This window comes from Hippoglossus stenolepis, chromosome 5, assembly GCF_022539355.2.
Source record: "Hippoglossus stenolepis isolate QCI-W04-F060 chromosome 5, HSTE1.2, whole genome shotgun sequence".
Classification (NCBI taxonomy): Eukaryota; Metazoa; Chordata; class Actinopteri; order Pleuronectiformes; family Pleuronectidae; genus Hippoglossus; species Hippoglossus stenolepis.
The window spans coordinates 5,983,051-6,009,181 of NC_061487.1; the positions used below are offsets into that span (position 1 = coordinate 5,983,051).

The window sequence follows — 26,131 nt, forward strand, 5'->3', positions numbered from 1 at the left end:
TGTTTTTGTGGTCGAGCAGAACCTCCCAGGACGGGCCGGTGACCATTTTCATTTCTGCTTAAGTGTACAGAGTTTAATCCTTAAAACTAAAGATGGTTGAAATGTAGAAACATGATCAAAGTCCAGCAGAGAAGACTCCTGTTTCTGAGGATAAAAGACTGACTGAAGAGCTACAAAGTGGAATAAAACCTCCCGACGAGGCAGAAACTCGCTCGTTGCTACTTTCCAGTGAGTCATTGCATGACCACAAGTAGAGAATGAATGCCAGTTACTGCAATGCATTCCAGCTGTGTTACAGCTTCTGTCCGCCGGTTGCAGCTTGTTCCCTTCAGAAAGCGGCAATAAAGAAACAATCAGACCGTTGGTTCTTCCGGTCCTGAAGTGTCTTTGCAGTTGCCTCGCTCTGGTGGTGTTATTCACTCCACTGCTTTCACTTAATCACTGACCTCCAACACGGTGGCAGGCTCACAACCTCTAGTTTAAAGGTCAGAAGGGAGAAGTTCAAGTAGCAGCTTTAGACCGTTATCACCTCAGGATGGAGGCCGTTCATCTGTCTCTCCAACACTTTGATCAAGATAAAATATCCCAGCTCTTACTGGAAAGACTGACAGGAAATTTACATTCCCTGTCTTAGAAATGAAGATGGTGTTTATGGTGACGCCCCCCCCGAGACTCCTCTCTCTCTCTCTCTTCCACAAGCATCAGGACAAAAATTCCTCTTTTAAACAAGATACAGGATATAAACCTGGAGGAGATGTTATGGTGATAGGGATCTCGACATTAAGTGTCAGTAATGCGGCACAACACATATATCATCAGTGGCACGAGTCCAGGTTGCATGAAACAGGGGGCACACACAAGAAACGGCTGCAACAGTGCCTTGTGGAAATTCAAGCACTATGCCAGTGTGTTCTCACCATAGTTCATGCAAGTGAAACTGAGAAGAGAACTCTCCCTCTGTGACCTCAGTCAGGTGGGTCAGGACAGACAGGAAGCTGTGAGCTGTGTCTCTGTTAAGGTGGAAATGGAAAGCAGATGGTGTAAACAGCAGCTCTGACATGAGACACCTGCTGCTCCCTGACACTGTGTGTGTGTGTGTGTGTGTGAAGTTTACAAGGAAACTCTTTCAATGTGAGGATGTTTCAGTTCAAGGTTCACTATAAGTCGTGATATTATAACACCTGTACAGTCCTTTATATGTCAGTGTGTTCAGTCCGGTGCAGTTTGGCTCCCTTTCACTCTGTCAGTGTTAGGTTCTAACAGGATTACCACCTGAGCTCATCTTTGAGAGGCAGCGAACTGAGCGTTTCAGGTGACCCTTCTACTGAAACAGCATCCAGGTTGTTTTACTGTGCATGTTTTAGCCCCTCGTTTGTTTTTTAAGAGCGCCAACATTTGGATGCAGTGCCCGTTATAAACCTGCCTTTTTGAAATGGGCTGTTTGCTCTTTCTGAAACTGTAGAAGTGACCCTCAGTAATTGAGCGGCAGCAGGACTCAGTCCACAGAACCCTGAAGCTGCACAAAGAGCTGTTCACCTCTTTATTCAAAGTTCAGTGAATCTCAACTTACTACACAGAACCATCAACTGGAGAATCACTTGTTGCTGTTGTCGTGAACATGCCCGTTGTTGTGAGCTCACTGAGTTGTTTTGATCAACAATGTCTATGTTGATGAGTCCCAGCCACTGCTGCTACAGAGCACTGGTCATTTGTTTATTCACAAGTTTATAAATATTAACATATCGCATGTCCAAATCGTGCCAAATTCAACGCTGCACCTCCTTGGGCCCTTAAGAATACACATATTACTGTGAAGACGATAAGATGAAGAGTTCTCAAGATATGCATTCCACATACAGACAGAAAGAGAGCGGCTAAATTGAAATACTTTCCAATTTAATTATTGTCTAGGTTGTATCCTACTTTATATTAAAATCTCAGAGCCACTTCAGGGACCATAAATTTGTGCAACTATTGGATCAAATATAGTTTCCTGCTGTTTGATGCTTTTGAGGGAATTCTTGCAAGAACAAAAAACTATATAACTTCAGATTCTGTTTCAGTTTCACTCCACAGATTCTTCTCTGTGTGTCAGATCCTCCCTCCGCTGTGGGACATACATAACTCATCTGACACGACCACATCAAACACTGCAGGTTTCACTTACAGGCCACACAGCTGACACATGAGTTGGGCTAAAAAGCTATTGTGACTGTGACGATAAAGAAAACACCTGCTCAGTCTGTAACAGTTACATATCTGTGTGTAGACAGGAAGTGCTAACAAAATGCCCCTGGTGACTGTAGTGTTCATTACAGTCACAATAAGAAATCATTGAAGGGAGCCCCTTCAACCGCTGATCAATTTTTTATACCAACCAGCTAAAATGTCCTTACTTGTTTATTTTTAATAATGTGCTTGCATTTCTGAGCCATGCTTGAAGGATTCCTACATTGATATGATCATAGTGTGTCCACCACTTTGGTCCAAACTGAAATATCTTACCAGGTCGTGATGATGGCCCACTTACCTCTTGTATTGATGATCTACTTTTGTGTATTTTGTATTTGAATATTGCTCTTTACAATTTCACTGTTATAAAGTCTTGCCTTTTTTATTCATATGGGCTTTTTTTATATAATATCTTATGAAAGCAACTTCACATTTTTGAAATCTATATATTTATCATGGAATGAATGTGCAAAGTTCAAGGTTAACTCCATAAAAGTGACTTTTAAAGATCTAGAATTGAAAGTCTGCAATTTTCTGAGGAATTATAATGCTGCTATAAATTTCAGTGCTGATGGGCATTTGACGGTAAAATCCATCTTATCAAGACATGCTATAATCATAAATAGAACAATTTAACGAAATGAACATAGTAAACAGTGCTTTGAGAGTAGCTGACAACATGATTGAAAACACAGTTCTACTGTGCAGGCTGATGGTTGTTTAATGTATTTGCTTACATTTACTTACCATGCTGCTAATTTCACATCCTATTTGATATTAACGAAGGGAAACATTTAATCAGTTTCTGTGATTGCTGACTAGTCTATATATGTAGCAGTGTTGGTTGGTTTGTAAATCTACTGTAAACCAGCAAACAGCAATGGAAGCAAGTAAAAGAAGCAGAAAACCGAACGAGTGTTTCCTCTTAGCTGAGGAGTAAAAAAAACATTTTAAGAGGAAAATTCAGTGTTACTGTAGAAGCCAAGAGGCAGGTATGAGAGAAAACTGCAGCAGATTAACAATTCAGGGGGCGTGGTGTGGTGAGGGGTGGTGGTACGTGCTTATGTTTTACTGGAAAAGAGTGAATGATTAGAATGGATTCTATGGGGAACTCTTGCTCAACGTCTGTACGGAGAGAAAAAGACCACAACTGTGTCAGTGTGTTTATTCAGTGGAGAGTGGCCGGCTCGGCGCTCCGGTCTGTGGGAGTCCCGCTGCCTCCAGCCGGACGCTGAATAAGAGGATTAGCCGAGCCTTGGGAGAGCCGGGACGTCCACAGGCTGTGGGGGGTGAGAACTGCAGCCCACGCCAGAATGGGTGACACCCCGCCCCCCCAACATCCACCCGAGTCCCTGTCCCCTCCGCTCCTAATGCCAGGGGGGGACCAGGGTCTGAGGAAGGTGGGGGGTTTGCGTAATGCCAAACTGCAAAGACTGGAAGGGGGTACGGCATCTGTGGAAAGACTGGGCTTTTATTTCTGGTGGCACCATATCAGCGTTGTCTGGCATGTTTCAGCTCTTTAACTACACATTTTCCAGTGACAGTGAGGTCATTTCCTTCCTTCCATCATGGCAGCCAATGATTTTCTCGGCTTGTCAGGATAAATATTTGTTAGACAATATATTGTCCCAGAAATAATGGCAATAAACAATAATATTGTCATTTTAAGAGACCTTTTTCTAAACCACAGTCTCAGCATTCAGAGTTCAATCCATGTATGTAGAAAGTCCACAAGCAAAGCACCATTCAGTTCAATCCAGTTCAATCAGGGCAAAAACAAACACAACAAAGATAGTCCGCTCTGGGTCCGCGGATCTTCTCAAACCAACAACCCAGGATTGTAAACAGAAAGAGAAGCCTCCGTATTGCAGTTTAATACGTTGTTTCTATATACAATACCTACAGGGCACTCACAGTACTTGTACTCTTTCATGATTTGTGTCAAATGTTATTGAAGTTTTGTCAGAAGCTGTTAAACAGGTCAGCAGACAACAGAGTTGTGATCACAGTGACAGAGACATGACAGTGAAACAACACTGATGGACGCCACATCTCACGGCAAGATGAAGGTTTAGCTCCAAACTCAACAACCGGACAGTCCCGAACACCAGAAATTGAAGAACCATGACGTGTCACATATCTGCGGCCATGAGGTTATCACAACATAAATGAAGAATTTGGGCATATGGAGAGACTCCCGCTTAGATTCATATTCCTCAGATAGAAGGGAAAATAGTTGATTTATACAGACTTACAGTGACCAAAAAATCACACCATCATCATCTATATATTTTTTGTGTCAAACTGATATTCAAAATTTTACATTTTCCCCTAAAAACTCAACTCAAATAGCAATCGCAATATCCATCAACATAACAACACAATAATTTTGTATGTATATTATTAATCCATAGTTAATATAGTAGAGTCTGACAGGCAACACCTTTAAGCCCATTGTGTATCCGTCAGCTGAGGAGGGTCAGATACAAACCCCTGGAAGTCATTAGCACTGTGCCTGACACAATGAGTCTGAACAGCTGGAGTGTTTTACACTTCAGAGGTCTGACCGCCGGCCTGATCTGTCAGCAGACGAGAGAGAAAAACCACAGAGCTGCTGTCATAACAAGTCCAGTTCAGCTACTGTACAAATCCTGTTACATGGTTATATCTTTCATAACCATCCTTCCGTTATACAAGTTCAAATCTCCTGTGACCAGTAAACAGAGAGCTAAAGCAGCTCCGACTCTAGATCCATTCAGCTCCAAGTCAAAGTGTGAAAGTGTAATAAAGGTGATATTCTACATTTACTAAAATGTAATCAAAGCCAGTGGTGTTGAGAGTTATTACAGAATACATACATACAAACAGAAAAAAAACAGACACACAACACCAGAACACAGTTAAAATCAGTTACACACATGATTTAAATTGGCTGATATAGGTACAATTGATGGTCTAACGTTAACTAAACGAAAAGCAGTTTTCATTAGCCAACCATTCAAAGTGGTCTAATAATGAGCATGTGAGCAGTTTAATATGGAAGTGATGAATGATTGCATGTTGCTATTTATGAATTTATACCAATGTATTTCACTGACAGCTAGAGATGCTGTCTCAGGACAGACGAGTAAACCTGAGATCTTTATAAGACCTGACGGACAGAGCACCACTCTGTGAAAGCTACTACAAACAAAGCTGGATTGTGGGTTATGGGCATTTATTACCTTTAGAGTTTGTCTAAAATATATCTCGTCAGTCAGTGCTCCTGGAGGAGAAAAAGGAGACTTCTTCCTAAGGGCAAACCGATCTTGTAGGGAGGAGGTTAATGAAGATGGACAGTTCATCAGAGTGGGACTAGTTCCAGATGTCCTCCCTCGAAACTTGCTAACTGAGATCTTGCACTTTCATCATATGCAGTGACGTACGTGTTCAGCATCTCTGCGTCAAGTGTGTATGGCTGCTGCAATTATGGTCAGTTTTGTCATTATGTCCATGTATGGCCTGAAAGGTGGAGGAATGCCCAGTGTTGGTTTGTTCATCTTGAGGCCCTGAAGATGACTTCCATGGCCACTGGGAAAAGAAGGAGTGAGATTGTCCCGCCTGCCATGAGGCCTTACTCCAATGTGGTCTTGACCAGAGTGGTGATAGGCTCTGGTACTTGGAAAAAGAACTTCAGCTTCTGTTTTCTCTGCTTTGAGACAAAGAATCTAAAATGACAACCTCCTGAATGCAGTAAAAAAAAGATTCAGACTTATTGCCAACTGTTTTGCTAAATTAACATTATCATGCCTTACAAATTTGCAATTTTAGGAAAACAAATGCCAATGACAAAAAGGCATTCATTTAAGGTTTTTAAAAGTATATACCTGTTTTAGCCATAGTTTGGCTATAAGCCTTCAAACTTCAAACCATTTTTCCTCATTAATTCTGTACTTACTGCTCTCTGTAACAGTACAGCCTAAATGTGTCTCTTAACTTCTGTCCAAAAATATGGGTTTTTTTGCAGCTATAACACTGTTGTGGATTCTGGTGCAGCAAATAGCTACATTTCCAAACTGGCTTTGAGTTTGACCTTTGTGAGGCTTGGACAACAGATGTGATTCATGAAAGTGATCCTACCAGATTTATACACGGCAGATCCTCCGTTAAACCTCAGAAGTCCACTTTAAGACCACCAGGAGGAAATCAGAGCGCCTCGTCACAGCGCTGCAGGCATTAAACAAATGAAAGGTTTTGTCTACCTAAAAATCCCTTCAAACCGCTGCTGGGAGCGGTAACACAGGGGAGCAGCGGCTGTGGAAAACTGAACTCATCAGATGAACAGAGGCCTCTGGGTTGATGTTTTCCTCATTGATCAGCCGCTCTCATCTTTTCTTTTTAACTATAAATGGCAACGAACAAAAGCGGTATATTCTTTGCAGAGCGAGACCGTCGACCCTAAAAGGAGGCTGAAACATGAAAGAACCAGAGCGGCTGAGAGGATGATTGCACGTGAAACATGCACGGCAGGAATGAAGGCAGGGAAAAAAGAGCTCAAGTGAAATGAAAGTATGACTGCAGGGTGCTGCAAGAAATTCTCTATTCTATTAGGACACCTCAAGATATATTTGTTATTTTTTGCTGGACTGCAGGGCCAGTCCAACACTGAAAAAACTAAACTTACCAACTGAATAAAAAAAGTTGTTTTCAAATTAAAATTAAAACATTTTTACCAATTTGAAGTATTTTTTAAGTTGGTTTAACAAATGTCTCTTTTCAGTGTATAGATAATCGTGAATGGGTGATCAAGTTACACAGGTCAGTCGGCCCAGAGTTGGAGTTTCCCCATTGTCTATTTTGCTTATAAAATGAACAGCCTCAAACAATGTCTATTACATCATCAGGAGGAGCGTTTGGGGTCTAAGTTGGAAGTGTTGCCAACTTAGAGCCCACTTTTATTTTTTGTAAAATGCATGTTGTTGACAGTTTTTTCCCATGCACAATCTTTGTGAGGACCAGTTTGAGTCTATAACCTACAAAGTGAGGACATTTTGGGAAAGTGAGGACCTTTTGGCCGGTCCTCACTTTGTGACCCCCCTTTAATTGACTTTTTGGGGGTTAAGACTTGGTTTTAGGGTTAGGGTTAGAATTACGTTTCGGTTAGGGTTAAGGGTTAGGATTAGGCATTTAGTTTGAATGGGTTAGGGTAAGGGGCTAGGGAATGTACTATGCCAATGAGTGTCCTCACTAAGATAGCTGTAAAACGTGTGTGTGTGTGTGTGTGTGTGTGTGTGTGTGTGTGTGTGTGTGTGTGTGTGTGTGTGTGTGTGTGTGTGTGTGGCTTGGGCACTCATGTGTGACCTGAGTTTGTAGTCGGAAACAAATGATCTGTCTCAGGGGGAAAGCTGTTAAATAATGGATGTGACTGTCTACAGCTTCCTCCAGTTTGGACTGCAGCCAGAGAGTCAATACGTTAGATCAATACAGTCTTTTTCTTCCGTTTACTCCTGCTGAACAATACCTGCAGCCAATCAGCTGCAGATATAGCAGCGTGGTAATCCACCGCGGTTATAATGATAATTTCAATTTCACACAGTAATACGGGAATTTTACAGTGGTTAATTGCAAAACCAGTAAGCATTTCATCCATGGTGTTGATAGAGTAAAATTCAGTAGGGTTCATCATCAAGGGATCATAAAATCTACAAAAAATTTCAGAAATGCAACATATATTTCAACCTGGACCAGCATGATGACAAAAAGTCCCACAGGCTGAAATACACTGTGAAAAAAATCACAATTATTTGTCCAGTGAAAGACTTTTATCAGACCAGATTACAGAGGACCGTTTGCAGGATTGGTTTTTTTTCTCTAACCCAGCAGAGAATTTCGGTAAACTGAGAAGAAGAAATTAAAACAGTGTTTAGAAACAGATGAGACACCTCATGCACCAGTTGTATGCACTGAAGCAGGTTGTCAAATCAACATCTATTCAACTTCTAAATGTCCATTGGTTACCTGCCCACCGTTCTGTGAGTGCCAGCCTCAGCTGCTGCATCAGTCTCAAACAAAACAGCCCTGAACCTTCAATATACCTCTCTCTCTCTGTTCATCTGCCCGACCTTCACCTCCAGCAGCTCTAAACACTCAGAGAGGGATTTGGATTCTTCAACAAATCGCTCACACAGCGATATGTTTACAGGAAGAGGAAGATTTAAAGGGAAACTGAGAAAGACCGGCCCCATTACAATGAAGTTACAAGGCTTTTATATTTATTTAAAACCTCTGCTGATAGCTATGTCTGCCTCAAAATGATTCAACTGCTGTAGAGCAGAACATAAAAAATGATTTATTATGTCTTGGCACAGCAGCAGATTAAATTGAAACAGTAACATGCAAGAGAACTACCTGTATGTGGCTCATGTTAGCATCAATCAGAGAACAAAGCAGTGGTGTGTATGTTGGGATGAGACCAGCGAACCTTTACTCTTTCCTCAGTAAAAAGGGGCATCTAGGTAATGTGTAAATAAAATGGTTTGGTGTTGAAAGAAACTTACTGAGCATCCTACTGCTGTGGGGATCAAAGTGTAGTGACTTTGATCCCCACAGCAGCCAGTGTGACCCTGAACCACCTGATAACCTGAGCATATGTCAGGGTTTCATTTGATTATATTCCACCCAAAAATCTTCTTCATCCTTCAGATTATCATGAAATCAAACTATAGTTTTAACACTATTAACACACTATCTACACCTAGAGGTGATGTAGAGCACAAAGCTAAGGTGATGCTTCAAATATGAATGTAGCTGCAAAGAAGCTACAACTTCTAAGTAGGATTCTTCACACAAGTCATCAAACCAGCAGCACAGACGATCTGATACAATCACCAGAGTTTCAAGGTGGTCACACAATATTTGTGTCATCAATTCATGACTGACCAAATGTTAAATATGATGACAATCTCCCCTTTTTTTTCTGTGTTATGGGGATGAATAACATATAATTATAATATATTTATAATGTCACAGTGAATTTGACCTTTTAGCCGAACTATGTCAATGGACATTTGTGTGAAATTTTGCTTTAATTTGTGAGTGACCTTTGATCACTAAAACCTAATCAGTTTATCCTTGAATCTAAGCGAACATTTGTACCAAATTTAAAGAAATTCTATCAACGCGTTCCTGAGAATTGGACTGAGAGAAGTCAATCTGAACACATAATACATCCAGGGTCAAGGTTTACTAAAGCTGTCATGAGTATTTCTCATAAAAGACTGATTCCAGTCTCTTCTTCTCAGCCTCAGTCAGTTTGTCAGTTAAACACCTTTGGTCCGAAGTTAAATGTCTCACCAACATCTGATTTTAACAACTGGATCCATCACCCTCAATTATAATTCATGGTCCCCAGAAGATAAAGCCCAATAACTTATTAATTGACCAAAATGGCATTTGTATTTTTAAGTAAATGGGGTCACTGGACTGCAATGCCATTTCGCTCAGACATTTACTGTATGGTTCTAAGAGAAGAATCCAACTAGCTTTGGTGATCTTTAACATCTAGCTCAAAGCACAGTATGGCCCTGCATGGTGGTAAACCTTCAGTCTTGTCCACTGCACTAGTGGTCAGAATCTAAAACACAGAGAAGCCACGCTGTGTAATGAATTCACAGATTTCCTCATGCATAGAGCGTGGTCCAAGCGGAGCGGTCTTGGTTCGAGCAGACGTGTTTCTACTGTGACCGTATACGCACGGTGACGAAACAGTTTGTCAGAGGCCCAGAGAAAAGCTCCTCAGCAGAAAAACAACTTCATTAAACACTGGAGCTGAATGAACGAATGCAGTGCCAACGTCGTATCCCACCGGAAAGACAATGAGAGAGGAAATGGTGTGTGTGTGTGTGTGTGTGTGTTCGGGGGGGGTCACTCTTACTAATTCGATAAACTCATTACAGTTGGATTTACTCTTCAATTCAAGCTTAAAATGAGAATTATGTTCTTAATGATGTATGTAGGAACATGTAGATTATCTAGTGAATAAATGAATTTCAGGATTTTAATGCTGCATTCAAGTCATGTAGTTTTTACCAGCTGCCAATTGGGGAGTAAAGGCTGAACCAATCCACACAGATCCCGGCAGTCCAGCTGATATATACAGGGCTTCAAGGAACAGTTTTTCTATTTATTACCTCTTTCTTTATTTCTTCAATTAAATAATTAATCAGTTTGTTTATACAGGGTCTTCTGGAGGTTTCTGCCGTGTCCACACTCCACACAGGATCACTTGAGCTCAGACAGAGTGACCATCAGGCTCTTAGTCTTGGTTGGTTTAGAAATGTAAGAATTACGGACCACTGTGGCTCTTGAATCCATCAGTGCAGCTGCAGCATTGTTTTGTTTTTTTTACCCATGTCCATTTGTTTGGGTTGCTGTTTTGTTTGTTGGTTGATATGTTTGTTTGAAAGCAAGCAAACAAACAAAATCTGGATGGATTATCATAAAACTTCGGTGGCAGATCAACATTACGAGATAGGGCTTTTTTTTTTAAAGGGCCCATATTTTACACCTTTCTGGGATTTAATTTGAGGTATTGGTAGTACCCCTAGGATGATATATCAGTGGTTTAAAGTCGAAAAAAGTGCTGCAATGTGTATTTCCATGTCCTCTCTTCTGCCTCTCTCTGGAGCTGCAGACAGAACAGGCTGTTTTCGCCTGCCTCTTGAGCCCCTCCTCTGATTGGCTGACTGCACTTTGAGTGACATGCGACCAGGCCCATCACCGGTCTCATTCTGGCGTATTCACTCTGGTAAACACAGCTGAAAGACACGTTGTTATGTTTGCAGCTATAGAAGATAGGCCAAATATTTACAGTCGGTTACAACAGGATGTTTCTGAACGGTAAGTTCCACCGTCCTCATGTTTGTTCAAGTTTTAGCAGGACAGTTGGCCAATGTAGGAGTAACGTCCCAAGTTACAGTACGGAGTTTCACAACGGAGTTTCAGTACGGAGTAACGCAGACGTATGTCCGTAGTGAGCACACCAACATGGCGCATCAAAAGAAATAAAGTGTAAATGCTGGTCTCAAACAGTAACGTTCTTAGGAGGAATGTGCACGGATACATTCTCTTCCTTGCATCCCTCCACGCTGCAGTGTTTCTTCAGTGTTGTTTGTTGTGGTTAGCCTGTGGTAGCTAACAAGCTGCTAGCTCAGCAACATGTCTGCTTGGTGTGGAGGGGTGGTGGTAGGGAGCGTGGGGTGGTGGGTTCGGAGGCTGGACTGGTACCGGCTGGGTGGGGCTGCGAGACGAGTGCGATCCCGAATGACATCATATGGCGAAGGAAGTACGAAACAAGACTTTTCGATAACATATTTCTTAGAATGGACTGAGTGAAGAAGTCCACAGAGTGACTGTTTTCATACTTAGAGGGTACCTACTGACCCCCTTCAAGTCATTACGGATAGTAAAAGCCCATAAAATGTATTTTACACAATATGGGCCTTTTAAGGTTTTCTCAAGGATAACTGATATATCTATGTGTGTGTACAATTTGTTGCAGCTTGAATTTGAGGGGACTGTTTGGCCTTGGCGGAGGTATGCTCTCTACTGACTACCACTTTCGTTATCTATGTTAACTTCTGAACCTCAGCCAAGCATTAAAACATTTGTTACATATTGTTTGTTCTTTTTCAAACTTTCTGTCTTTTCACTCAGGTTTTTTAATACACAGACTAAAAATGTGTATAAATTATGTTCTCACAGACTCTGGCAGTGGATCCATTCAGCTATAGTCACAGCTTTTGTGAAGCCTTTAAAAGAAGGCAAAAATGCAGCTCTTAATGAGAAAGAGACTGTGCTGAATGAAGTCTTTCATCTGCACATGTTTTAAACTGGCTTCACTGCACAGATTTAAAGGAGTTTTAATGGAAAGAGTTCACAAGGACCAAGTCCAGCTGTGATGCTTTTACTCTGAAAGTGTACGAAGAAAAGATCTGGAGGCATTTTCTAATCCAATCACTCAGACCAAATCAAAATTGAGCAGAGACTGATGTCTACAGTTCTCTCACTGTGTTAACCACATGGTCCACCACACTACAAACACACTCAGACCTTCACAGTCTCTGGTTCTTTAGGCTGAATGTCGTCTGTTTACGGTCCAGCAGGACAGCCCTCACTTTTCCAGCAGGCCTTGCTCTCTGCATGTCGCCAACTTCACTCTGCACCATAGACTGTTTATAAAAAGCTCTGCACACAACACCCAGTAAAAAGTGACATTTTATTGTAGAACTGTTTGAGGAGGACTCACGAATGACAAGGAATAATTCTGAAGTAGCTAAAGAGCATTAACGCAGGACACGAGAATAGAACATTACAAACACGCAGGTAGAAAAAGGGTTAGGGTTAGGTATGATCATGTGAATCTGGCCATTTTCTGCATTACAACTGCTGCAATAAGAAAAAGAATTTGTGATTCATAAATTACTGGCTAAACCTAATCTGGTCCTGCATGTGCAAAGAGTCTGTCCAGACAACCCGTCGTCTGTCCTCTGTGCACGTCTGCGGCCACAAGCACTGATTTATTTTTGCACCGGCCGATCATCATCAGCACAATCACTGGCTCATTAACAGGCAGACATTTTGTGATGTGCCTTGGGGATGCATGACTATTTTGAGGGATGACCTAATTGAAACTCTCAGCGGGAGGGGACAGCGGGGAGGGGCACAGAGGAAATTATAGATTTTACACTTTGTCCTTCTTCAACCTTGACACACTTTCTGATAATGCTCGTCATTTCCTTGTCATCATTATCTCACCATAAAACTAATTTAAATCAGTTTTCTCTCTTTAAGGGATTTTTGAAGTGCTTTTTCTAAAATGTGTGATTACATTATTTTGGATTATTTGACAAAGACTAATGTTCTTATTTAACATATAAAAGTAAACACTTCTTTGTTTTTCATGTTTTAATTTGAAGGTATTGTATAAAAATACATATGTTGTATCTTACTTTTGAGGTGAACTGTTATGGTGCAGCAGTTTGGTGCGAGCTGGTTAGTGCCGACCTCCTGCTGTTCACCACCACCACCAGCTGCTCCCCGTCCCATCTTCCAACATGCCCAGTATACCACCCTGGGCTACCGTACCAGTCAACCTGGCAGTAACACGAAGAGACGTGTGCTGCTCATAGAGGGAATTACAGTGGCTGTACAGTTGATCATGTAAATCCAAATAAAAAGCTAATGACCAACAGAATAATTACATGAATTCCTGTTCTGAACTGCGGTTGTATGCCTTTTTCCAGAATTATATAAGGTCAATGTAACCACTGAAATATAATCACATTATCTTTGAGTCCACGTGACAACTGATCAAAAGTTGAGGAAATTCCCTCTTGAGATATCACATTCAAGAGGCAAAAAACATGTATTTTGAGGCCTCTTTGACCTTTGACCACCAGAATCTAACCAGTTCATCCTCGAGTCCAACTGAATATTTGTACCAAATTTTAGGACATTCTTAAGATATTGTGTTCAAGAGAATGGGAGGGATGGACAGACAACCCCAAAACATAATGCCTCCGAAACAGCGCCCAAAAATGTTCATGTTACTGTGAAGCTTACTGAACAGGCCCCACTTAGCTGATTAATTTGTTAGCCAATCATTAGAAAGTAAAACAGCTAATTGGACAGCGTGGTAAATCATTTCAGTCATTTTTTAACAAAAATGATAAACATCTGCTGGTTTCAGCTGTGAAGATTTTATTTTGAAAATGATATTAAACTGAACAGGCCTCATCTTATAGCCTACATGACACAAAACAGCTTCATGAAGCGTGAAACATGGTTGTGTGCATTTGCAGCAAATTGTGCCCACCTGAGCGCCCATGGGCGTGTTCATCCCATGAGGATGGAACATAATGACTTTAATGAGTTCTATAGTTAAAACATAAAGTATGAAAACTGAAACATCACATGCTTAAGTTTAATTGTCTTTCATGTTTGTGTTTCCTGTACCTACATTACCCACAAAGCAAAACGAAAGTTTGGTTTTAAGATGGACGTTTGTTATGCTTGTTGTTGTTATATTGTTATATATTTAGGGAAATTTCCTGATCATGCTCCTGCTCCCCAGAAGATCAGCCCTTACATTTGAATGGCCCCTTGACTATTCGTGCAGCTCCACCCGCAGTGCAAACTCTACATCTAGCGCCTTGCAACAAGACTGAGCATCCACCAAGACTGTGCTCTTTAACCTTATACTTTGGTTTTCGGGATGTCTGTGAACAGCACGTCCTAGAGACATTAACTGGCTTTAGACTGATTCTTCTTTAATTGGCTAATTATCTGAATATTAACATGGCTGTCTATGATAGAAAACATCTGGAGTCTAGCTGCACATCTGGGAATTCAGATCAGCTTTAGTTTAATCTCAAATTAATTTCAGTGACCATGAAAAAACAAGGAGTCTCTGCTTCCAATCAGATGTAACTGCTGTGATTGTGTTGTACCTCAGAATAACAGGATTAACCTTTCACAGCTTTCACACGCCTCCGCCTGCAAACGAGCTCAGGTGTTTTTACCTCAAGCGGTGGCTTCGTCTGAGGTGCAGACGGCCACAGAACCAGTCTGACCAGGACCAGGACCTCAGCAAGAGTCAGCGCCTCTGGGCTTAACATCTGCTCAGTGTTGTAACAGTCTGAAGCTGCAGGCCGACCTCGACAGAGTCCGCAGGTATTTATATTCAATACTGACACACCTGAGAAGTGGCGAAGCCTCTATCATCTTTATGTTGGAGCATTCAGATTCTAAATTCTAATTTTGAGAAAACACACAAACAGCACACATTTACAGACTTGTGACCTTTTTTCCTGTACATGTAGTTCATCAATTTGTCACGCAAGTTAACATAACTAACAATCAAAACATTTTTTCTTTAGTTTTACTCAATAGTATTAGCATTCTAGACTTAATACTAAGTGGTTTTTCTTTACCTATTGTGGCTTTGATGTTGAGAGAGAGAGAGAGAGAGAGAGAGAGAGAGAGAGAGAGAGAGAGAGAGAGAGAGAGAGAGAGAGATTTGGTGGTTGGTGTTGGTGGAGGCCAAATCGGAGATAAAAGCAGAGTGAATAGTGGACACAACCACTGCACTAATGGGATGATCGTGTGGCTCAGTGTGAAATTAGCCAGCTGCTAAAATGTTTTCCATATAAACTTAACAATGATACTATTAAGCCAGTGTTTATTTTCCTTGTTGTGAAAGTTTTGTGGCCCAAGAGCTCAGAAAATCTGCGTGAAATTCATTTGTTACTTCTGCCTTTCACATTGTAACAGAAAAAAGAAAACTCTAAACATATCTGTTTCGATTCTCTGCTCTTTTCTCTTCTTCTCTTACTTCTTTAGAGTCTCTGGAGTAATGACATGGTGCTGTACGGCTCAACCCCCTGCTACTGTGAGCTTGTAATGTCGTCGATCGAGGAATTTAAGCTCATTCTCCCACTGCACTCAATGGAGGCTGATCTGGATAAGAGGATCAGACTAATGCCTGAAATGTAAATGTAAATGTTCTGTAAATACTTGAAAAGCCTTGTTGAGGCCCATCGAATCCTTTTGTGCAGGCCAACATCTGCCTAAAGCGCGTCCACATTCACCTGCTTGGATGCCCTACACCAGCCGGTGAATGGGGAAGAAAAGGAGCGAGTCGGCCCTTTTACTGAAGAGGACTTTGACCGACCCATGTCCTCCACACAGGCCTTTTATCGCTGGCCTTTTTCTGTGTCACTTTCACATTCAGCTGGTTGAGAGATGAGGGCCATCGAACATCCAGGATCGAGAAAGAGACCACACAGAAAAGTGGAGGACAAATCAAATGGCGCGGAGGACAAATCAAATGGCGCTCCACCAGCTACTCTACGGGGGCGCCACTTGTTCTCCACTGCAATGGGCTCTGGTGTGAGTGGCCCCTCTTTCACACGCACTGTGGGCCACCCGGATCTGCCCATCATCCATTACACTGTACAGAGAGGCAGTGAGCACACAGGAGGAGGAGGAGGAAGAGGAGTGTAGGGTGAAGATGGTGGCAGAGTGCCAGGTGAACACCAGCAGAGACAAGGTGGTTGGCTGAAAAAAAAAAAAAAAACCTGGACACCTCTCATTCCTCACCCGTCCAAAAATGAGAGGGGAGATAAATGGGGAGGAGGCGGATTTAAAAAAACGCAAAGGGGGTTTGGGAGGGAGAGTTGTAGGGGGGGGGCTGCTGAAGGGTGAAGGAATGAGGCTCTGAAAAGGGAGAAATGTGGGACAACAGGGTGACGGAAGATGTACAGCGGTACACACACACATTGTGAAAGGAGGAGAGAAAATGAGAGATTAAGAGCAGAGGAGAGAAAAAGGAAGGAGCCGGATGGAAAAAATGTTAAAGAAGACTGAAGAGTTAGAAACAAAGATCCAGCCCTGAGGAAATGCACTGCAAAAAAGATCTCAGTCTCAACATGTTTGTCTGAAAATCCCTTTTTACATCCACAAGACATCCAGAATATTTGATTGTACTGTGCAAATACAGAGAACATGGGGCCTAAACTGTTCTTTTATGCTTAAATAAAATATCAAAATAGACTGATCTTCAACAAAAGCTGAATTATAGATGGAAAGCACAGGTCAACTTCTCAGCCTGCAACAGAAACATTAAACCTTTTCATCACCTCCACCACCTTTCACCCCGGCATGGTGGTTTGTTTGTGAGCAAGATCACACAAAAACAGCTGAACTGTTTTCTATGAAACTTGGTGGAAGGATGTGGTATGGGTCAGGAAGGAACCCATTCAAATTTGGTTCAAATCCAGATCAGGGGGCAGCTCCAGGAATTCTTCTCCACTTTCATTAACATTGAAAAATGTGTCAACATTTTTGCCATTTCCCCAGGAAATTATTGAAATAAATCAGGTTAATTTATGAAACTGATAACTTTGAGTGTTTGAAATATGATGCATCTTGATTGAATTTAAGGAGACTGTTTGGACTCGGCGGAGGTATTGCCATTGTCTTGGTGCAATGGGAGACTGTTGTTTGAGTGCGTGAGGACATGATGGCTGAGGTATGACTTTCATAATTACTTGCTCTGTTACTTTAAGGGCTGGTGATCAACATATAGATGATATTTAAGTTCACGTATGGCTTCTAATTCTAAGACAACATTAATCACTCAACAACTTTGGCTTATTTCTGAAATAAAAAAAAGTAGAATGTAAAATGTTGAATGTTTGTAACACCTCTGCTGAAGTTATTATTTATCCAGATCCGCTCCAAAATGTAATGGATTCTTCCTTGGGTCATGGCCTACCCCTCCACAAAATGTTATGGAAATCACAATGAATGGAAGGACAGACAGGCAGACACAAGCCAATGAAAATATAACTTTGTTGGCAGAGGTTTAAAAAAGTCCATAACCGGCTCCGGAATTAAAAAAGGTTGTATACTATTTTGAATGTCAGTGGTTCGATCCTACAGTTCACATTCTGTAGCGTCCTTGGACAAGACACTGAACCCTAAATTGCTCCTGATTATTCACTAATGAAGTTATATGAACACTTTGAATAATCCCATCAGCTGTGGAGCTAACAGACCAACTAACACAAATCCGATCCGGGATTTAGTGTTTTTACAGTGTATGTGGGGAATGGAGGCCTGAGAACAGGGATGGGAGACACAGTGAGCTTGTGAGTGGGGGGTAATGAGGCTGGGGATGTTAACGAAGACTAATGAAGGCAGGAGTGCTGCTTAACCTGCGCTCCATCACTCTGTGAGGCCTCCAACCTCGAGGTGTTGGAAGATGAATGTATGTGTGTGTGTGTGTTTGTGTGTGTGTGTACCCCCTGCCCCCCCTCCTCTTAACACACTGCGCTCCCACACTTCTGCTCCAGCTTCACAGTGTGACAGCGTCCTTTCCTTCTCACCACCGCCACTGGGACAAATCGCAGTGCCATCATGCGTCACGCTTAAATGCCAAGCCCCCCCACACCCCCCCTTTTCTTTTCTCTGTTGCTCTGCATCACCCCCGCACACACACACCCTTCCACCCCCTCAATCCATCCCCTTACACCTCCCTTCTTTCTGTAGTTGCCCCCTTCCCTACTGTTACAAAACAAATCTCCCCTCTGACAGAATAATTCTCCGGGCCGGGCCCCGAAGAGGCGGCGCAGGACGAACGGGCCTCCTCAGCTGACCTCCGCCGAGGACCCAGCTGGTTGTTTCCCCACGTAACCCCGGCTTGCATTCAGCCGAGGGCCAGGGGAGAGGAAAAAGAGGGGCGACTCTGGTGGATTCAAACCGGTGGCCCCTGTGTATGCCTGAGTGAATGCCGTTGAGCCTAATACCCACTAATCTGGTCATCAAATACCCCTGCTGCCATGACTGGAAATCTGCTTTTCTCTGTCCCAGACTACCAGTGGGGCAGCAAGGGACGTCTGCCCAGCTGAAGCTGATTTGGACAGAGATGGCGGGATAACGCCATGGAAAGAAAGGAGACAGAGAGGATGGTGGGAAACAGGAGGAAATAAAGACATGAATGTGCAGGACTATAGAAAAAGGAGGGCGTTCGAGGTGACCAAAGACTTGGTTCTGTCTTTCCCCAAACAACGTTTAGAATCCAAATGAGGTTATATACTGTATTTAACTCTCAATTTATAAGGTGAACTGGATCAGAGTAACATGAGTAATAAACACTGTCAAGCTCTGAAATGTGACATTGAATATCTGTAGACAAGGACGATCTATTTGACTTATTTTTTGATCAGAGTTCCTGACCAAAGGTAAGTCAGGAACTCCTGAAAGCCATTTTATTCTGTACCTTTTTTCAAATCCTATACATATAACATATAACAACTTTGGTTTCCTTTGTTCATTAAAATATATATATATTTCAACAATTGCTGAAGATATTGAAACTCAGATATTGTATCATAAGTACATAGCTGTTTGCTCATGGTGGGAATGGTTGGGTTTCTCTATAATATTGGAAGGTCTTGACCTTTCTATATGTAAAGAGCCTTGACATAATGTATGTTGTGATTTTGTGTTATACAAATAAAAGTGAATTGAAGAGTGTCAAATATGAACAACTCAAGTACACAGTAAATCCAGTGGTATTCAGTATCCCACACTAAAAATATTCAGTTACTAAGGCAATTATTTGCTTCCATATTGTATCACGTATTAACAATAGAACTACTTCTTTAAAAAAAGGTGATATATAACAATAACCTCCACTTCAGTTGTCATGCTCCCTTAATCTCCATCAAACATTCTGTGTGTATATACAGTATATACAGTATATATATATATGTTAAAAACTGTTTCTTCTAATCAATGTGTCAGCTACAAGCAGCATCTTTTGCACTTCTGTCCGTCCTGGGAGAGGGAACCCTCACATGTGGCTCTCTCGGAGGTTTCTACGTAAAAGATCTCAGGATGAAAAAGAGGAGTCACAGAAGTAGAAGACATCTAAAGAGAGTCAGGAGGGTTTTTGGGGGCCGACGCCAGTGTGGATTTGCAGTAAACAAACACACGTGATCTCCATAGCAGCTTCCGCATGCTAACCCACCCTCACCTGAACATTACGGAGATTTCAGTGCTGTAGTGAATCTCCTGTTGCGTTCTTCATACGTGAAAAGGAAACTCTGGAGAAAGTCCAGACCCAATTGTGTCGACATTCTCTGGACTTCATGTCGGCAAGTGATGCACTTAGTAGGGGCTAGCTGGTTAGCATGCTAACCTCTGTAAAGGTAAATAAATTGTATATTAAAAAATACTTTTTTTGTTTAATAGAGGAGCTGATTCAGTTCTAACATCATATTAAAAAGGTTGTATTTGGTGCTAGCGGCTGTTTTTTAGCCTTAATGTATATGAGGTTAGTTTTCAGCCAGATTTAATAAAAACAAAAAACGAGTCCATTTATCTTTTAAGAATGACTACGTCATATTTCGGCATCTCAGTGTGTTTGACTGACAGCCTGCCTGACTGAGAGGGCCATCTGTCTGCAGACTCCCTGTTAGACAACAAGAGACCCGGTGACTCCATGAGTCCAGACGGAGCGCAGGGCATTGGCACTGCCCATTCACAAATATCTTTTGGGAAGACAGATGGCGCTGAATTTTCTCCACGTGTCTTTTTCTCCCACCTCAAACCATTCCTGCGCTGCCTTCCGAGCGTGCTGGCACTTCCTTTGTGCTGTGACATTTTGTCAAGAGCTCCGTAAAAAAAAAGCCCAGACAAAGAAAAAAAAAATCAGGAGGAGGATACGATGGAGCCCGGAAGCTTTCTGCAGGTACAGAACCGTTCCGCAGAGACCCAGACTCGCTGGCGCTGCCACAAAAAAGTTCTCACAAGTCTTCGGCTAAAACTGGCCCTGACCAGCTTCTTCTATCTTTGTTTTATGTCTCACCCCCCGAAACGATCAGCCAAGCAGATCAGTGTCCTCTCTGGCACAGTGTGACGGTACCATGCGGCTGGGAGGCCAAACCGCAGAATAACTGTTCAGACTTACAGTGACAAATTCAGATTTATCTCCACTGACTGAGCTACTGCCCGTCGATACAAACACTAACTAATCAAAAACTCACCAATACCAGTGAGATTCATCTACGTTTGTAGCAGAGATGTCCATGTCTGCAGAGATGCCGAATATGTTAATTGATGGACGAGACAGGCAGATGTTTTCTGTAATACTATAATAAATGAACATAGTAAAAACATCCTCCTAAGTTCAGACATTTCCCACAGTGCAGCATCATGTTCTTTCAGTGAAGTGTTAGTACTGTGAAACACAGAACCAGTAACATGGCCATCTTAAGGTTATTACACCTGATATTAAGTTCGCAGTTCTGAACTCCTTCTATGGTGTTTCATAAAGTTTCCCATGTTGAAGTTTCCACCTCTTGAGATACTTGAATTACATAAATTACACTTGGCTGTTCAGCTTTTTTTTAGCTCAAAATAAGTCACAGTTGACATGATTACAGCAGCGTGACGACGTGTGCAGCCTTCACTCTCGTTCTGGTCAAAGAACAGCGGCCGTGAACGTCTCTCTTTACAGCATGTCACCTGTTCTTAGTGAAGCCTTTACATGATATTTAGGGTTTACAGGGTTTATTTTATTTATTCATTTTTCCAATGTCATATCCAGTCATTTTTACCATCATCAGACTGATACTGATGTTGAGTATTGGATCAGGCCTACACCTACGATACTAAGTTGTCAAGTGTTTTGTGTAGAGAAAGATAATGTTCTGCTCTGGACAAACACTGAGGAGAAGGACGATCATTTTGTGACCAAATCATCATGTGCATCATCCACTGGGCAAACTCCATCTAAAGAAGGAGATCATGTGATCTGACAGCTCCAGAGGAACAACTAAGTTATTCGGTTCTGTGAGAAGCTACAAAGGCACCAAGCACTGTCACTGAAATAAAAAGCAGCAAATTAAGTTGGAACCACAACATAACATTTTTCGATTGGATAGAATTAATTATGAGAAATTGGTTTCCTGTTCACTGACTCAGTGACCAGTAGTTTAATTTCACATCTTGATCCCCTCGTGACACATATCAACACTTCGATCAGACCGTCAAGCAGAAAATGAGCCAAAGATCAGGGATCAAAACAAGCAGGTACACATCTCCCGGTTCAAAGCACAGAGGAACCTGCTACCTCATCTGGCAGAATGAAAACCTGCACTCTGAATGCTCCTGGCTGGGCAGAGAGCCCGTGTTGAGATTTTTTGTTTTTCTTTAAACCTGTATCCCTACATTTCTTCCAGCAGGCAGATTCACAGTCAAAACACACCCCACTTGACCCTGAAACCAGCTGATGTTATATCCCACGGGTTTGAGGACAGACTGACCTGAACCCGTCCATTTCCACCTATCAACATTAGCACACGTCTTTCCTCAGGTCAGACACATCAGTGCTTGAGTTTACAGCCACACTCACTTCCCACGAACTCCTATTCAATATCCAAAGAGCTCCATGTGTTTGATTTCTGTTCCAGGACTGGAATTAAGACTTATTAGTTGCTATTTGTTTCAGTGATAGTATCTGTTTCTGGGATACATTGGGATCACTGCTGTTGTTGTTGCCAGATCTGGAGCCTGTGACACCCTTAATAAGCCAGTCAGACTACCGTGTCCAAACTTCTCTCTTCATGCTTGACAGCTCCGGTTTGGAGCTGATATATGTGACGCCCTGCGACTCCCAACGTTTCAATCTGCGCTCCCACAGACACAGTGGGGTCATCAACAGCAAACACCACAGACACACTCTCTCAACCACACATGGGGACATTTGTGTTTTAAAAGGAAATATATGTACGTTTTGGATTACTTTCCTTGGATGTGACGCACAGCGCGTTACGCACCACAGACACGATTCTGGTGATACATGAAAGCTGGCGATTTATGAGTTTGATGAAAATACAAATACACAAACTACACGCAGACTTGTTTTTCGGTTTGTTCGGGAACTGCGTGTTTCACCTCCCATCTCACCTGAGGCTGCTGCGAAATCACAGGAAAGTTTGCGCAGCAAGTGGAAAAGCGCGCAGTCTTCAATAAAACGGACCACAATAGAGAATGTGTGGGGTTCTGTGTCCTGTGGGGGGGAAAGGAGGATGACAGCACGTCCTACCTGGTCGGTAGAGGAGGATGAGATGTGCAGCCAGGAGCAGCCAGCAGCCCGGAGTCTCCATGTTGGGACAAAGCTCGCAGATGCGTCAAATAAACAGATCACCAGAGGTTATTTTGGGGAGCAGGTCCCTGTCCGCCCTCACAGCTCCATGCTGCTCCTCTCCTGCCTGTCGGTCTGTCGGTGGTGGTCTCTCTGTGCGTGTGTGTATATATATATCGATATAAATATATTGATATATATAAAATACGGATCCAGGGTCCCGGTGCGCCGCTCCTCTTCGTCCGTTCTCCTCCACACCGACCGACTGACTGAAGAGGAGCCGCCAGACTGAAGCTGTGCACCGCCCACATCCCGCAGACACACCGGCCTCACTTCCTCCAAACACTACACACGGACCGTGCTCTATTTTATTAATGAGTTCAATTCTTCATCTATTCATTTATGTGTTTTTTATTGTATTACATTATAGTGCAGAGTCAGGATGAAAGGAGAGTAATGAGGTGGTGGGGCAAGACTGACAAAATGAACATGGCTAAAACCAAATACATGACGGAGGAAGGGAGTGTGAAGTGGAAGCAGGGAACAAGACCAGAAAAAGACGGGAGAGAACAGGGAGGTGAAGGGAGATGTGTAAAGAAAAATACAATATGACAGGAAAAGGGAAACAGGGAGGGGGCAGGGAAGAGGAGGAAAGGAGGGCAGAAGGAAAGACTAAGAGAAAGAGGATTACAAAGAAGAGCCAGGGGAACATAAGCAGAGCCTGAGCCATGTTGTGAACCCAAACAAACAGATTCTGGACTGAAACAAGTTTTTTGTTCTTTATTATGTCTATTCTACAAACTTAGGTGTATTTTGCATGACAACATCTGCAGTCCGCAGGGTTCAAGCTGACCTGTACACCTGTTTGGTTATTAGTTGATTAAATCCAAATGTGGTTCAATTATGCACCATGTCATAATATACATATAAAGTGAAATGATGAAGTAGATTTTGATGCAGAGCTCCTCACATCAAGATTCAAAGTTGCCTCAAAGCCATTTCCATTAGTTTTAATCAGTTTATATGAATCAATTAATCTAATTACCACAAGCTAATTAACCCTGTTGGGTCTGTGACAGCTGATCACTGCCTGTGGTCCTCTCTCTCTCTCTCTCTCTCTCTCTCTCTCTCTCTCTCTCTCTCTCTCTCTCTCTCTCTCTCTCTCTCTCTCTCTCTCTCTCTCTCTTTTGGATGGTGTTTATATAACTGTCTGTCTGTGGAAAGATTTTGTCATGGTCATAGAGTCACTGAGTTATCACAAGGCCACAGGTGAGGATTTCTGGGTAAATACATGATGGGGGAATCTGTGTCACCTATAAGTGGCTAACCAAACATGTAAATAAAATTCCACTTGTATGTATTTCACACTTGCACCATAGGCAGAGGGAGAGTTTCCTTTTTTTTAAATCAGAAGACAACATCAGGTGCTGATCGAGACTCAGGCGGAGCGGCAGCTGGTGACTCTCAGCCTGCAGACAGCAGGGAGTCATTAACACAACGTAAAGAGTAATTGAGTGAAACGGCAAAGAGGAGGTTTTGGTTTTGTTTTGTGTTCAAGTGTGTGTGTGGCGCAGTTCGCAGGGCCGCTGACCTCCTGGCCCCCAGGAGACACTTGCACCTCACATTGAAATGGAGACCAAAACATCAGCACTGACCCAGAAATCACAATTCACTCTGGGAATGTGGAACGAGTGTGTGTGTGTGTGTGTGTGTGTGTGTGTGTGTGTGTGTGTGTGTGTGTGTGTGTGTGTGTGTGTGTGTGTGTGTGTGTGTGTGTGGAGTACACATACAATGCCTATAAAAAGTATTCACCCCCCTTGGATGTTTCACCCTTTTGTTGCTTTTATACATGAAATCATCGTGAAAAGATTTTTACAAACTAATGTCAATTAATTAAAAATATATAAGTGTAAAATAAGTGTTTGCATAAATATTCACCTTTAAAGTGACTGACCTAATTCAACAGAGGTCCAGCTAGTTGATGCCAGCAGTGTCACAATTAGTGAAATGGAGATGACCTGAGTGCAGTTGATGTGTGTCGAGTGATTGGAGTATAAAAACACCTGTGTCTGGGAGGTCCAGTCTCTGGTTCATCAGGATTCCTGCTACAATTGCAACATGAAGACAAAAGAACACTCCAAGCAACTCAGAGAAAAGATCATTGAAAAGTATAAGTCAGGAGATGGCTACAAAAAGATTTCCAACTCACTGGACATCCCACAGAGTTCAGTTAAATCCATCATTAAGAAATGGAAGGAGTATTGCACTTGTTTAAATCTGCCTAGAGCTGGCCGTCCTCACAAACTGAGTGACCGGGCAGGAAGAAGACTGGTGAGGGAGGCCACCAAGACACCTACGACCACTCTGAAGGAGTTCAAAGCTTCAGTGGCTCAGATGGGAGAGACTGTACATACTGTACTGTTGCCCGGGTTCTTCACCAGTCGAAGCTGTATGGGAGAGTGGCAAAGAGAAAGCCACTGTTGAAAAAAGCTCATATGAAATCTCGCCTGGAATTCGCCCAAAGGCATGTGGGAGACTCCAAGGTCAATTGGAAGAAGGTTCTTTGGTCTGATGAGACAAAAATTGAGCTTTTTGGCCATCAGACTAGACGCTATGTTTGGCGAACACCAAACACTGCACATCACCACAAACACACCATCTCCACCGTGAAGCATGGTGGTGGCAGCATCATGCCCTGGAAGGCTTGTAAAGGTAGAGGGGAACATGAATGCAGAAAAATATGGAGGATAATCTGACTCAGTCTGCAAGAGAACTACGACTTGGGAGAAGATTTATTTTCCAGCAAGACAACGACCCCAAGCATACAGCAAAAGCTACACAGAAATGGTTCAAAGACAACAAGGTGAATGTTCTGGAGTGGCCAAGTCAAAGCCCAGATCTCAATCCAATCGAGAATTTGTGGCTAGACTTGAAAAGAGCTGTTCATGCCCGATCCCCGAGCAACCTGACAGAGCTTGAGCTGTTTTGCAAGGAAGAATGGAGAAAAATTGCAGTGTCCAGATGTGCCAGCCTGATTGAGACATATCCACACAGACTCAGTGCTGTGATTGCAGCCAAAGGGGCATCTACCAAATACTGACCTGAAGGGGGTGAATATTTATGCAATCATTTACTTTACCTTATATATTTTTAATTAATTGACATTATTTTGTAAAAATCTATTTTCACTTTGATATTTTTTTT

The 26,131-nt window shown here is 42.3% G+C and overlaps 1 protein-coding gene across 4 annotated transcripts in view; it reads right to left on the reverse strand.

Annotated features, from left to right (window-relative positions):
• Positions 1 to 23,217, reverse strand: part of ptprz1a (protein tyrosine phosphatase receptor type Z1a) — an 85,740-nt gene extending 62,523 nt beyond the window's left edge. For 3 of the 4 annotated variants that reach the window (XM_035157533.2, XM_035157532.2, XM_035157531.2), the window contains exon 1: positions 22,889 to 23,217. In XM_035157533.2, coding sequence (XP_035013424.2) covers positions 22,889 to 22,949 — 61 coding nt within the window. In that variant the 5' untranslated portion in view covers positions 22,950 to 23,217. The remainder of the gene's footprint in view (positions 1 to 22,888) is intronic. The other variant, XM_035157534.2, reaches the window with a different exon arrangement.
• Between the last annotated feature and the right edge of the window lie 2,914 nt (positions 23,218 to 26,131).